Source organism: Salvelinus fontinalis, chromosome 27 (assembly GCF_029448725.1).
Source record: "Salvelinus fontinalis isolate EN_2023a chromosome 27, ASM2944872v1, whole genome shotgun sequence".
In the NCBI taxonomy this organism is placed as follows: Eukaryota; Metazoa; Chordata; class Actinopteri; order Salmoniformes; family Salmonidae; genus Salvelinus; species Salvelinus fontinalis.
Window position 1 is genome coordinate 17,760,859 of NC_074691.1, and position 14,826 is coordinate 17,775,684.

The 14,826-nt window shown below is 43.9% G+C and overlaps 1 protein-coding gene across 3 annotated transcripts in view; it reads left to right on the plus strand.

Moving 5' to 3' along the window:
* LOC129825191 (inverted formin-2-like) overlaps nucleotides 1-14,826 on the plus strand; it is a 30,220-nt gene that overhangs the window by 12,065 nt on the left and 3,329 nt on the right. Inside the window, exons 5-21 of one of the 3 annotated variants that reach the window (XM_055885081.1) lie at nucleotides 1,309-1,342; nucleotides 1,510-1,651; nucleotides 1,729-1,861; nucleotides 1,979-2,827; nucleotides 2,968-3,107; nucleotides 3,247-3,308; nucleotides 3,418-3,520; nucleotides 3,692-3,777; nucleotides 3,871-3,971; nucleotides 4,083-4,153; nucleotides 4,275-4,453; nucleotides 4,579-4,702; nucleotides 4,856-5,020; nucleotides 5,245-5,347; nucleotides 6,344-6,499; nucleotides 6,940-7,452; nucleotides 7,580-13,130. In XM_055885081.1, the coding sequence (XP_055741056.1) occupies nucleotides 1,309-1,342; nucleotides 1,510-1,651; nucleotides 1,729-1,861; nucleotides 1,979-2,827; nucleotides 2,968-3,107; nucleotides 3,247-3,308; nucleotides 3,418-3,520; nucleotides 3,692-3,777; nucleotides 3,871-3,971; nucleotides 4,083-4,153; nucleotides 4,275-4,453; nucleotides 4,579-4,702; nucleotides 4,856-5,020; nucleotides 5,245-5,347; nucleotides 6,344-6,499; nucleotides 6,940-7,452; nucleotides 7,580-7,635 (3,017 nt within the window). In that variant the 3' untranslated portion in view covers nucleotides 7,636-13,130. Of the gene's footprint in view, nucleotides 1-1,308; nucleotides 1,347-1,509; nucleotides 1,652-1,728; nucleotides 1,862-1,978; nucleotides 2,828-2,967; nucleotides 3,108-3,246; nucleotides 3,309-3,417; nucleotides 3,521-3,691; nucleotides 3,778-3,870; nucleotides 3,972-4,082; nucleotides 4,154-4,274; nucleotides 4,454-4,578; nucleotides 4,703-4,855; nucleotides 5,021-5,244; nucleotides 5,348-6,343; nucleotides 6,500-6,939; nucleotides 7,453-7,579; nucleotides 13,131-14,826 lie in introns of those variants that run through there. The other 2 variants (XM_055885082.1, XM_055885083.1) reach the window with 2 other exon arrangements.

Consider the following 14,826-nt stretch of genomic DNA (forward strand, 5'->3'; position numbering starts at 1 on the left):
ACTGCTTCTTAACACAGCGCGCCTCCAACCCGGAAGCCAGCCGCACCAATGTGTCGGAGGAAACGCCGTGCATCTGGCCACCTCAGTTAGCGCGCACTGCGCCCGGCCCGCCACAGGAGTCGCTGGTGCGCGATGAGACAGGGACGCTAGGCCAATTGTGCGTCGCCCCACGGACCTCCCGGTCGCGGCCGGCTGCGACAGAGCCTGGGCGCGAACCCAGAGTCTCTGGTGGCACAGCTAACACGGCGATGCAGTGCCTTAGACCACTGCGCCACCCGGGAGGCCCGTGTAAGGGCTATTTAACCAAGAATGAGCGTGATGGAGTGCTCCATCAGATGACCTGACCTCCACCATCACCCGTTCTCAACCCAATTGAGATGGTTTGGGATGAGTTGGACCGCAGAGTGAAGGAAAAGCAACCAACAAATGCTCAGCAAATGTCGGAAACTCCTTCAAGACTGTTGGAAAAGCATTCCAGGTGAAGCTGGTTGAGAGAATGCCAAGTGTGCAAAGCTGTCATCAAGTCAAAGGGTGGCTATTTTGAAGAATCTCAAATATATTTTGATTTAACACAACAACAAAAAAGTTACTACATGATTCTATGTTTCATTTCACAGTTTTGATGTCTTCACTTATACTACAATGTAGAAAATATAATTGGAAAAACCCTTGAATGAGTAGGTGTCCATACTTTTGACTGGTACTGTATGTCTAATTGATGTGGAAACAGTCAAGGAGAGGCTTAAGGAGTGTCTCTTACAAGCTAGGATCCGTAGTTGCTACATACATTTTTGGACTTAATGATGATTTATTTATATATATATATATATATATATATATACCCATTTGTTTCTTGAAGAATATAGCTTAGTTTAACTGTCATACCCCATCAGAACCCAAAATATAAGCTTGTTTTACACCAATGTTTGTCAAATACTGTATAGCCTCGAAACATGGTTAAAATCATAATTTTGTTATCATGGATGGTCAGTTTCTGCGTCCATAGCTCTATGAATTTGTGTGGTTACAGTTCTCCAGGCCCATCCTCAGCTTTTTACCAAAAGCTTTATTTTTGTTTTGAATTAAGGACTCTAGCTTTAAAGATCAACCTTGCACAAATTGATTACTACTATCAATAAGTACCACACCAGTGCTTACTTAGTGTGGTGTTACATATGTTGCAAAAATAAGTCATGACGATTTCGATATTGCAATTGTTATAAGCAATGACTTGAATACAGGAAGTGGAGATGGACATGTCAAACTGGTTACTGGTTGAACTTAGCTGTGCCATTCTTTGTCTCCCAGGGCTTCAATTACTACAATTACTTCCAAAACTTAGGTAAGTTGAGTCTCTTTTCTTTTTTTCCATGATTTTGGATTCATTTCAAATATTTCACGCATCTGAACTTTTTGTAAAGTAGCAAATGCTTTGTTCTGCACTGCACATTTTCTTTCACACTGCGACTTGTTTTATCCTGTGGAAATACATATTTGTATGTGTTACAGAGAGACTGAGGATGTGGACCTGAACATCCAGTGTGATGCCTTTGAGGATACCATGGCAGAGGATGAGGAGGAGATGGAGAGGGTGTACGGAGGCATCGATATGAGCAGTCACCAGGAAGTCTTCACCACACTCTTCACCAAAGTAAGCACCAATAAAGAGTCTATTTGTAAATGGAAATCCACAGCAGATAATATAACTTTCTCTCCCCCTCACTACAGTTGAGTAGCACCCCTGCATCGGTGCAGCTGCTGTCTATCCTGCAGGCTCTGTTGTTGGTAGGGCCGGAGCAGAGTGAGGTGTGGCTGGCCTTGGAGGCCCTGGCTGACCGCGCTACTTTGCTGGCACAGGACCGTGAGTCCCACATCAATCACCTTCTCATGGTCCATAAACATTGTGTGGCCGTGTACGCTGACATGTTATGGCTAGTTTAGGTCATGCTTACTTTGTCTGTGCGTGTGTGTTCTTTAGCTGAAGTCGATTCCACCAAGCGCCTGATGGAACGTCTGGTGTTCTCCAAGGGTCAGCAAGGGTCACCTAAGGTCAAGACCACAGACCGGGGCGTTCAGATTGATCGGTCAATCTGTCTATCAGATGTCCTCATTAAAGAATCTACTGCCCCTGTTGCCACTGCACCTCCTCCTCATCTACCACCACCCCTACCAAGCATGAGAACTTTTTTCCCACCACTTCCTGGCTTCTCTGGGATGCCTCCCCCTGGCCTCCCTCCTCCGCCACCACCTCTACTAGGGATGGGGCATGGAGGTCCACCGCTTCCCCCACCCCTGCCTGGCATGATGGGTCCACCGCCTCCCCCACCCCTGCCTGGCATGATGGGTCCACCGCCTCCTCCACCCCTGCCTGGCATGATGGGTCCACCGCCTCCTCCACCCCTGCCTGGCATGATGGGTCCACCGCCTCCTCCACCCCTGCCTGGCATGATGGGTCCACCGCCTCCTCCACCCCTGCCTGGCATGATGGGTCCACCGCCTCCTCCACCCCTGCCTGGCATGATGGGTCCACCGCCTCCTCCACCCCTGCCTGGCATGATGGGTCCACCGCCTCCCCCACCCCTGCCTGGCATGATGGGTCCACCGCCTCCTCCACCCCTGCCTGGCATGATGGGTCCACTGCCTCCTCCACCCCTGCCTGGCATGATGGGTCCACCGCCTCCCCTTGGTCGCAATGACATTATAGTGGCCCAGAGTGTGCAGATGCAGGGTCGATCCTGCTACGCCTCTTCACCCAAAGCGGGCCGCTGCCCCACACTGCGCATGAAGAAGCTCAACTGGCAGAAGCTGCCATCCAGAGTGGTGACTGGTAAGGGACCTGTCAGATTGTCACCTTTGAATTAAACTGACACATACAGCTGACCCTGATAAGTGCCCATTGGATAAATTCAGACTGTGTAATTTATAAGTCGCAATTAAAACACTGTCCATTATTTTCTCTTGCTAAAGATAGTCACTCCATGTGGACCTCAGTACAGGTAGATTCTCTGGAGCCTGACTACTCCAGTATTGAGGCGCTCTTCTGTCTGCCAGTGACTGACTCCAAAGCCAAAGGCGGCACCCCTGCAGTCAAACAGGAGCCCAAAGAGGTAGATGTGGTCTTACCCTATCTCATCGTAGTCTTTGAAATGGTCTTCTAATCTTACGCTCTCCGCTGCTATCGTTGTCATTTTCCTTAACCCATCCCCTGTTTTAATTTCAAGCTTCATGTTTTTTCTCCATCTACAGATTTCTTTCATCGATGCCAAAAAAAATCTTAACCTGAACATATTCTTGAAACAATTCAGATGGTGAGTCTTTTCAGAGAAGGAAATATGAAGAAGAGAACCTTAGTAGAGGAAGCACCTTAAGACTATTTACAGTAGGAGAGTTAAAAATACATGTTGTGTCCCCTACCAGCTCACATAAGGACTTTGTGGCCATGATTCAAAAAGGTGACCGGTCCAAGTTTGATGTGGAGGTGCTGAAACAGCTGCAAAAGCTACAGCCAGAGAAGCATGAGGTGCGTGCCAGCCACAGGAACCCCTGCCAAGTTAATGGTTAAGCCGAAGTGGCTATACTGTGTTTTTAGATCTAAATACATTTTCATTTTTGATAGATGTACAGTAGTGTTGGAAACCAAATGTTTGTCAGTTTATGGTCATAGAAAAGTGATATTATTTCCGCCACTCAGATTGAGAACCTGAAGTCCTACCAGGGAGAGCGGGAGAAGTTAGCTGGTGTGGACCAGTTTTATCTTCAGCTCCTAGCTGTTCCATGGTAAAGTTCTTCACAGCTTGACAGCATTCAATGAGCTAGGACTGATTCACCCTGGATGTTGACCTTGGTCGCGTGTATGTGTTTTACCCTCAGCTATGCCCTGAGGATCGAGTGCATGTTGCTGTGTGAGGAGATCAGCTCAGTGTTACAGATGATGCAGCCTAAAGTTAAGCTGCTGGACGAGGCCTGTGAGAGTAAGTCGAGGCACCGGGCTAGCGGCTCTACCACCTTCACCTCCCCGACCGCTAATTAAACATCGTTTTTATTTTATTCTCTTTAATGGGTTATTATTTCTATCATGCAAGGTCTGAGAGTGAGCACTCGACTGCCAAGCTTCTGCATGCTCATTCTGGACGTTGGAAACTTCCTCAACTATGTAAGAATCCGTAATGCCATTCAATACATATAACCATACACACAAAATATGGTCTCGCAGCAACGTTTTTAGTGAGAGAACGATGCCTCCTGACGCGGGTCTGTCTAACTTTGTTCTACAGGGAAGCCACACGGGGAACGCTGAGGGCTTCAAGATCAGCACACTGTTGAAACTCACTGAAACTAAGGCCAATAAAAGTCGCATCACGCTGCTCCACCACATCCTAGAGGAGGCTGAGCAGAACCATAATGACCTGTTGAACCTTCCAGATGATCTAGAGATCTGTGAGAAGGCTGCTCGGTAATGGAAAAATAGCTGTATACAACTGTTGCAATTTTTCAGTGATGCCAAAACATTGTAGAGTAATCAAAGCTTTACACAGGAGGCTATGCTAATCTTACCAAGTTTATAATTTCCTTCCACAGTGTGAATTTGGAGTCTATCCAGTCAGAGGCGAGCTTGCTCATCAAGCGGTTGAAAGATTCAGAGAAGAAGGTGGCTTCCTCCTCTGTGGAGGCCATCAAGGAGCAATATCTCACTGCCATACAGGTGGGTTGCTATACCTCTCCTCACCACCAGAGAGCAGGTGACTTTGTGGTTTCACACAAGCTCCCCTTTAATGGTGTCAGAGATTAGCATGTCATCAGGTCGGTTGCCAGATCATAACTAAATACATCCCCATGAATTGGCTGTCTACTCTAGGGAAGCCAGGAGGCCTGCAGGGAGCTGGAGGCGAGGTTTGCCTCCATCGACAGGAAGAAGGAGAATCTGGCACAGTATCTGTGTGAGGACTCATCCCGTCTGTCCCTGGAGGACTTGTTCAGCACTTTACATTCCTTCAGGGGACTCTTCATCAACGCTCTCAAGGTGAGAGAAACAAATAACTAATGAACGCTTTGCATGTATTGACTTTCCTATATAAAACCATTCAATTCATGCATTTATTCCAAAAACTTGGCCATAACTTTGGACTGTATAGGTCCCCAAGTTTTGTTTAGAGACTAAATACCACATTGCTATGGTTTCACATTTGCATTGTGGAACACCTGTACTACTGTGTTTTCTCTTGCTTGTTTAAATTTTCATCGTAGGACAATCAGACCCGCCGAGAGCAAGCGATTAAGGCTGAGAAGAGGAAGAAACAGCAGGAAGAGGAGGATTCCAAGAGACCAAGGGGGGAGAACAGGAAGATAAGTAAGTATAACTGACAGCCAACACTCCAAATAATAGTGTTACCTCATGGCCATCCCTGGTAGAGCCCTGCACAGGCATTATTTTAAAGCCTACCCATGCCCATGATGTTCAGGCTCCAGCCTACCCAGGTCCAATTGCTTCTGCCAAATTTAAGGCCCAGTCCTGCCCGAATCAGAAAGAACTGCCTCGTTAGTATCCATTAGCTGCTAGTCTCTGTCCCTTGCTCTCTGTGCTGCTCGCACTGCATGCACTCTACGCTGTGCATGCCTCTGCTAGTGTGAGTATCCATAGCAAAGCCTCTGTTCAATGATGAGACAGAGAGCAGTTGATTGTAAACTAGCTACTTTTCATCACTCTAAACTCAGTCAACTCAAGGACCATTATTTTCAGTAAAATAATCTTTCATGTGGACTCGTACAATGATCAGGACTTATATTTGACAACATTGAAGCACTTCTGACACCATGATATGTATTGTGCAGCAGAGCATGAGCAAATGGCTCAGCTTCAAAATGTTAATGATCAATTTAGTGATACCTGAGCCCTACCCGTACCCTAGTTATAAAATAAAAAAACAGGCCCTACCTGGCCCTAACCCTATAATGTCAGGGCCCGTCTGGTAGCAGAGCTCTACTCCCTGGTAACTAGTCACGACTCTAGTGTCCCATCACCAACATCAGACGGCTTTTGAAAGGGTTTCTGCCTGACTGTCTTGATACTCTTCAGAAGATCCCTTTCCTTGTCCTCTCCTTCATCTGCGCTGATCTAGAAGGACTGGGGAAGTGAAGTCATTGCTCACACAAGACTTTCTTTGCTTTTAACTATCCAGCCTTTTGTCGCTCAGTGCAGATGAAGGAAAGGAGACTAGTAAATAATGGCGCTTTCGAGGACGGTCGACACCTGATGGTTGACCAGTGCAAATTCAAACACACTACCAGAACATTGCATGTATCACTGGTGGACTGTTTGGAGATTCACCCTCTTTCTCACCCCCAGTTCGTAAAGCCCCCCCGGTCCAGGAGGAGGGCTGCATCATTGACCACCTGCTGTCTGACATCAGGAAGGGCTATGCGCTGAGGAAGACCAAGCACCAGGCCGACAGGACCAGCCTGCCTTCTGAGGACAAGAAAGGGGACAGCAGTCAGCCTGGTGGTGAGTATGAAGATAGCATCGGTCATTGATTCTGCTGCTGCCCATGGCTGTTCTGAAATGCAGTATATTATTAAGGCCCTGTCCAGTAACTTGGGCTGGGACGATACCAGTATCGCGATACTAATGTTGGAAACAAACATCATGTTATCCAGTCACGTGTATTTATTTTCCAACTTTTAGCACCCAATATTTTACAAACAGGAGGATTTTAAAGGACCAAAGAGTTTGTTCTAATTCGTGTTTTCATTTTTGCCATGGAAAAAAATATTTTGATACTGGTATCACAGCCCTACCAGTATCACTCCCTTACCTCTAACCCCTAGGCACTTGTAGATCTAAAAGGGTTGAATGTAGAGGAGGTTTGTAAAGGAAGTAACTGTAGTTAAGCATGCTTTATGTCAGTCTTTTAATTCATCTTTTTCCTTTCTCTTCTCCCCTAGAACAGGGCACCATGCTTAAGGGAACATCTGCTATAGATGCCAAAGAGAAAGTTGAAAAGGTGACTTCACCCATTGACCTAGGACAACAAGGCGGAGATCCGGTCGTAGGGGAGTCCTCCTCCGGCCTCCCCACAGACCCCTCACTTCAGTCGAGTTCACCCAAAACATCAGGCCCCTCAGACCTTCATACCACCACCAAGGATCACATCCAGAGTGAAGACCTCAACCCTGGGATGGATTCCTCTACTGACCACCAGCTCAAGGAGTCCCCAGAGGGAGAGGGGTTTAAGGCCGCTGAATCCAAGGTTGAGAATGTGAACAGGAATGCATTCTCAGCTGCTGGGGATGGTCCAAAGAGCAGAGATGCAGAGACCGATGGGAACAGGGAGAGTGGAGCTGATGGAAATGGGTTAGAGGAGGCTCAATCATCAGAGTCCCCCTCAACCACAGCTGATGTCAACGCAGAGTCCAAACAGGCACAGAAACGGGGGAGTACTAAGAGACATGGCAAAGGTAATGTATTCAAAACTAACCTCATCTCGATAGAAAATTAACCATGCTTGGGAACATATCTTGATTTCATGTTTTTTTAGGCCTGTAATAAAAACATTGTTTCTTGTCTTTAATTCTCTAAAAACAGCCAAGCGCAAAGGAAAAGACCACACTAAACTTAAAAAGGTGTGTGTGTTACAATGAGGGAGTTTTCCTTCTTTCAGGCTATCAGAAACATCATCCACTAAGCTTGCATGGATCTCACTAGATCCTTGGTGATTTAAGGGTCCTGTTTCACTGGTTTACTGTCTATTCTGCGTCTTGGCCATCCTGCACATCCCTCCCCTTTCCTCCCTTGACCTTTCTGAAGCTATTTGCAGTTACTGTTCCTGCTTGAGCTCTCTTCCATGTCTGAGGTATGGTTAGCCTGGCTGGCTTCCTGTTGGTGCTTTATGGTTGACTTCCAGGGGCTTTTTGGTGGTTGTATATTGTCTGTCAGCTAGTACTGGGTGGTTGGAGATTCATAGGCTTGCCATCATTGGATCCCCCTAGTACATGAGGTGCCCTTATGATGGGAGATGTGATACCCCTCGCGCCTGACGAAACGCATACCGACTCACTGAACATTGCGGGACCTCAGCCAAACTCTCGACCTCAGCAGAACTCTGCATGTTCTCCCTACCAACAACCAACACACATAGAGATCAGATCTGGGCCAGTGGTTTTTGTGGGTCATGTCAGTGTTGATTCACTTGGTTTGAGTAACTTTTTGTGGATTTTACATTTTGTCAAAGAACATTGCCTCTATAAATGTTGCATTTGATAACACCAACTTACTAGTACTGTAAACTACTGATTTTCTCCAATTCTTTTTTTATGATGAACATGTCAAGAAAGTAGTTTGATGGTGTGCTGTAAATCTTTGTCACTGCAAGGGATGTTACAATCACAGATGTCCCCTAAAGATGACATCACTTCATGTTAGGTGTGGGGTCTATGGATCTCTTCTAACAGCCAGTGTGCAGAGTGCACCGAGCAAGCGGCTATGGCTCTCAAGTGTAAATGTTTTTGCCTCATACACAGGATGCAATAGGTGTAAAACATACTCTCAATGCGCTTTTTAAATGCACTTTCCTTGATTGATTTAGATTTTATTAGGATCTCTTTTGGTCCTCATTTGGACTAATCTTCCAAGAGTCCTTAACAAACTTTAAATTACAATCCAATTTTCACAAATAACATGCTGTTACCAACATACCATAATATATGAAAAACAATATACCTCTGAAAAGAGGTTGGTTCAGTCATCTACCATAGTCGTGCACAACATCGCAATCTATTTTCAAGTGGTTCTAAAGTATTCCTTGAAATTATTTATTGAACGATTTCTGGTTTCTCAATTTTTTTCCGCTTTGAATCTAAATGTTTTGCTTATTTCTCTGCTGGTGTAAGACATGGATGGTCGATATCCTATTCTTTGTATTGACTGAATGTCTCTCTTACCAACTGAATCCTGCAGTGAATGGATTTTGGCCATAATAAAAAAAAAAGGGTGCTCACTTTATTATCTTGTCGATTGCTGACCACTTAAGAACATTGCATGATTACAACAGAATAATCATATCACCGCCTTAGAAAAATCCTTTCTGCTTTTTTCTGTGCAATCTGAAGCCTTATCTCACTTGTTGACGCATTTCCCCACACCACAGAACGGTAGTTCACCTGACTTCCAATTAATGTTTGGGTTGTTTGCCTAAGAATATTTCCCAGTTTGATACATAGCTATCCTTCTGGCCCTTCCACCCAATTTTCATTATTTTATCACCGAGAGTTATATGAGCTGACAAATTGAGAATGGCGATGGGATGTATAGCGGCCGTTTTACAGGCTCTTGACCAATTATGCAATTTAGTGTGTTTGTTTTGCGCTGCCTTTTTTTTAACGTGATGTTTCCTTTGACTGAAAATCGCTTCTGGACATTAGAACAGCACTCATTAACCTCGAACTGGATGAAGAATTCTACTTCAATGACTCATCCGTGCAGGACATACTGCTCACCCGGGACCAGGCCCTAATCCCCGACACTCAGAAGTGGAAAAGACGCCAACGTGGGGGCACCTTGATGAAACTACGGCGGGAGTAAATAAACCGTCTCTACCCTCTGTTCTATTGGTGAATGTACAATCACTGGAGATTAAACTAAGCTCAGTTCGAGACTATCCTGTCAACGGGACCTGAAGAAGTGTAATATCATATGCCTCACAGTATATTAACCAACGGGACCTGAAGAAGTGTAATATCATATGCCTCACAGTATATTAACCAACGGGACCTGAAGAAGTGTAATATCATATGCCTCACAGTATATTAACCAACGAGGACATGGTTAGTATTCAGACGCCTTGACTTTCTCCACATTTTTGTTACGTCACAGCCTTTTTCTAAAATGACCATGATTGAACTCTTTTTGGCCTGAATGCCAAGCTTCCTGGCACTATCCCTACTGTCAAGCATGGTGGTGGGTGCATGCTGTGTGGATGTTTCTCCGCAGCAGGGACTGCGAGACTAGTCAGGATAGGGAAAGATGAACGGACCCTAAGCACACAGCCAATACAATGCAAGAGTGGCTTCGGGACAAGTCTCTGAATATCCTTGAGTGGCCCAGCCAGAGCCTGGGCTTGAACCCAATCTATCATCTCTGGAGAGACCTGAAAATAGCTGTGCAGCGACACTCCCCATGCAACCTGACAGCTTGAGAGGATATGCAGGGAAGAATGGTAGAAATGCCCCAAATACAAGTGTGCCAAGCTTGAAGTGTCATACCCAAGAAGACTTGAGGCTGTAATCGCTGCCAGTTTAATCTATTTTAGAATAATGCTGTAAAGTAAAAAAATGTGGAGAAAGTGAAGGGGTATGAATACTTTCCGAATGCACTGTAAATGTAGCTGTTTTTTTCTATGCAAGGACTGAGCTGAACTGCAGGGTCTCGTAAACTCAAGGGCGGATGTGTCTCTTTTTGTTAACAGCTGGTGCTCGATCTCTGTTAATGAAGACTATAGGTTCTGCTCCGAGTTAGAATACCACATGATAAGCTGTAGACAACTCTTGGTAAATAATATTTTCATCTATATTTTTCGTAGCTGTGTATTTGCCACCACAAACCGATGCTGACAGTAAGACCGTACTCAACGAGCTATATAGGGCCATAAGCCAACAACAAAATGCTCATCTAGAGGTAGCGCTCCTACTATATTTAATGCAGGAAAACTGAAATCCGTTATACCTAATTTCTACCAGCATGTTACCTGTGCAACTATAGGGGAGAAAATCACTTTTACTCCACACAGACTCATACAAAGCTCTCTCTCACCCTCCATTTGGCAATTCTGACCATAACTCTATCTTCCTGCTTACAAGCAAAAAGACTGGAGTATGTTCCAGGATTCATCTGATGGCATTGGAGTTTACCACACCAGTCACCGGCTTGGATCATTTTTGCTATTTGATTTTGGAATTTTAAGACCCCTTAAAGTATTAAAAAAAAAAAGTGACAAAAATGATTTAAATTTGTATTTTGCCATACTGCTTTTAGCCCATACAAATAGTCCATGGATAAAAGAAAGAGCAGGGATTTTATTTTATTTTTTGTACAGGTATTTAACCCCTTATTTGTGGCCGCTATACCAGATTTTTTTTAGTGTCTTTAGCATGAGGGTTGTCAGACTGTTTTTGCCCAAATGTATCTTAAATTCTAGACGTTGGATTAAAATGAGGAAACAGGGTCCAGGAGGTAACCAACCATTAGACTTAGATCCATTTGAACTGAATACGTTTGAAGTTTTTATTACATTCACAATTTACCACTATCACGTGCACATTTCTGCCCAATATAAACCAATGATGTGCTTGCTTTTGTAGTATTTCTGACAATGCTAACATCTTTTCAGCTAAATCTCAGTTCTAAAACAGGATATACTCGGTTGCTTCGCAACAGCAGCAGCTAGCTACACCAGTTGCATGAGAAGCAAAAGGAAGGTATCTAGCTTGGTATATTTTGTAATGGAAGGTTTTTATATGGCTGAAGTCATCTGTGGAAACTGCTGACCTGGACACTTGCGTGTAATCAGAGCACAAATAAGCTAGTGAACGTCCTTGGTTGCTATTATAGCCAGTTACATACACCAGACTGGGAAAACTGCCACGCTGCTAATACAATCATGCACCAGAGCAGACTTGTCGCTGTTGGAAGATGCAGAGCAAATTATATCCCTTACCTTAAGTATTAAGTACGCTCTCTCTGTCACTGCAATTATCTTCGTGTAATTATAATTCAATACAGTGCCAAGTTACTTTTTGTGTTCCCGCAAGTAAAAAGTAGCAGGGGTGCAATTGCACACGAAGCATAAGGGTAAAACAACAACATCATAATAATCATTGTTTGCTTGCGTGACCTGTGCACAGTCAAAAGATAACGCCATGCTTGCTAATTTGGTTAACTGTGATAAACTGTTTTCAACACAACTGCTTTGGATTATTTCAAGTTTTTTTTACCAAGCAAGAGAAATAAACGTTCAGTCAGTGTTGAGTGAATGAATAAACAAAATAATGGAACGAACACATGCTGTCATCACCAAACCATTTTAAATAGTGTCAACTTGACGTATTTATAACATGGTTCGTAGCATAACGTGATTTTGAAGGTCCTGGGTTAGCCTACCGGAGGGGATATTTTGACCATTCTCTGTAGTCTATAGGTTTTGTCACCCCCTTCCTTTCCAGACACACTAGCATGCACGCACGGTGTGCTTATTTTAATTTATTAGGTGTCTTAACCCTTGTGTAGTCTTAACATTCTGTGTACTCCCCTTATCCTAAGGGTAAAAAATGACCCGTCTTCACTAAACCGCTAAAATAAAACGGCTTAATTTTAAACCCCAAATCTATTTTGCATGAAGAAACAACCTGGCATTCATCAAAAACTTTGAATATCTGGGTTTTCCCAGAAAGACTGCATTTTAATCAGTGGACATGTCACGAGAATGTTCTCTCAATGGTTGAATTCAACTACTACTCAAAGCTTTGTCCACTACACACATACATTGTTTATCATGTTCTGCAACATGTTTCATAATTTTCTGCAAGCCTAAACATTTCTCACACGGGTGGGGACAGAATGTCCTCGTTTTGGTTTCACAGTAGCACAACTTGTCTGTCGATAGCTCCTCTTATCCTTTGTTTCACACTTGCACCCTACTTACGTAGCTAAACAGGAACAAAATGTCCTGGTTCTAATTCTGACTAAAACTACACACATCAGATTATAGTTTTATGATTCTAATACAATTATATGGTTTCAGTTTGGAATAGTTTAGTCTTTATCTTAAACATAGAAGAATTTGTATCAGGACACCACTTGTTTTTATTACAACACACCTGTCATAATTGTTTTCACTAAAGTAGAGGTTTATTATTATTGCTAAATGTACTGCATAAGTGTAAACATATATATTTTTAGCAAGAGATAGCACTTGTATAACCTAAAAAGTAGAAAAATGTGCAGAAAGTCGTTTCTAATGCATTTTATGGAAGGGAAACATTGACAGTCTTGAACATTTTTGTCAACATAGTGATATATTCTTATGTTCTGTACAATGAGGAATTCAAATACTAGTCTTCTCCCATTTAAAAAAAAAAAAAAAAAAAAAAAAAACATTGCCCCCACCCACAAGGTGTATAAACAACAATAAATAAGAATAAGATACAAAACAAACACATGAACTCTAATTAGCACATGTAGGACAGTGTGTGTGTGCATGGACTTGGCAGATGTGAGAAATACATGTGCAGCACATGTATTTGTTTCACAGTCCTTCTTTGGGGGACATAATTGGCATCTCCTTTTTGCTTGCCTCAGCTGCAGCCTCAAGTGGATCAGGACAAGATTCAGCCCCCTGAACAGCTTTCACAAGCGCTGCTGTGCGGGGGAGGCGCTCCCTTTGAATTAATGGGGTTACCAGTGCCTTTCCCAGTTGCTCCAGGAACACCCTCTTGTTCTGCTTATCAGGCATCCAGGTAGGGTTGATCTTGTTCCATATCACAAAGGCATTGTATGAGGACATTTCAATGATGTTATGGAAGATAAACAGGGGCCAGCGGGCAGTCATCCTCCTGCAGCTGTAAGTTCCAATCACCTTGTCCAGGTTGTCCAAGCCTCCTTTGTTGTGGTTGTAGTCCAGGATGATGGCTGGCTTCCTGTCCTCATGATCACTGATCTCAGCTATTTTGTGCAGTGTGCTCAGGAGCACCACAGTCTTGTTCCTCTGGGGGGTAAGAAACTAGAGTGGTGGTGGGGGTGAAGGCCAACTTTGAGAAGGCCTCTCTCCCCCTTGTTGCGAGGAGTGTAGGCTTGTTCTTTCTAACTGCCAACCATGGTGATCTTCCTCTTCAGGAGCTGCTGGCTGAGTTCAATCAGTAGCAGACATAATCTACGTTTGTGGTATTTGTGGTGTGTAAATGATTTTATAACTGCCGGGTCAAAAATGACCCGAAGACAATCTTTGTACCCTGGTGTACAGCTTTCATGGAAATATGAACAAAGGCGACGTTTCACTTTTTCTAATGTTGGAGTCACTCTAGGAGAAGTTATCACATTTCAAGTTGAAAAAATATCATTAAGGGGTTTTTCTCTGCTGTTTAACATAGTGGCGGGCAATTTTGACCCTTAAGACAACACACGGGTTAAAAGAGCCTTTTGTGTTCGTTGGACATCGTTGAGTGGCAAGAGACAGGGAGTGTGACGTGTAATCGTGTGCACGTCTTGCAGCTACGCAGGAGAGAATGGTGGAGAGACCAGCTCTCAAACTCTCAAAGAAGACTGCCCTCATCTGTCAGATGCACGCCATCCCTACGGTACAAATGCATGCGATAAGGCTTGAACAAGAAAGCCTGCAATAACCCTGTAGCTCTTCAAGAGCAACTGTGGCCATCCCTGAATTGTACATATGTTTACTGTATCTGATGAATGTAGGTTTTGATTGTGATGTTATATTTCATATTACAAACTGGTAGGTTTGAGCTCTGAATGCTGTTTGGCTGACAGCCGAGGTATATCAGATCATATACCACGGGTATGACAAAACAATTATTTTTACTGCTCTAATTATGTTGGTAACCAGTTTTAAAATGACAAGGCACCTCAGGGTTTGATATGGCCAATATACCACGGCTAAGGGCTGTGTACAAGCACTCCGCGTCGTGCAAAAGAACAGCCCTTAGCTGTGGTATATTGGCCATATACTACACCACCTCTGGCATCATTGCTTAAATAGCTCTGTATTGTTTACAGGTAATGTAGTAATGTTTTTTTTGTATTTTCCAGGAGCTTTTACAGGAGAT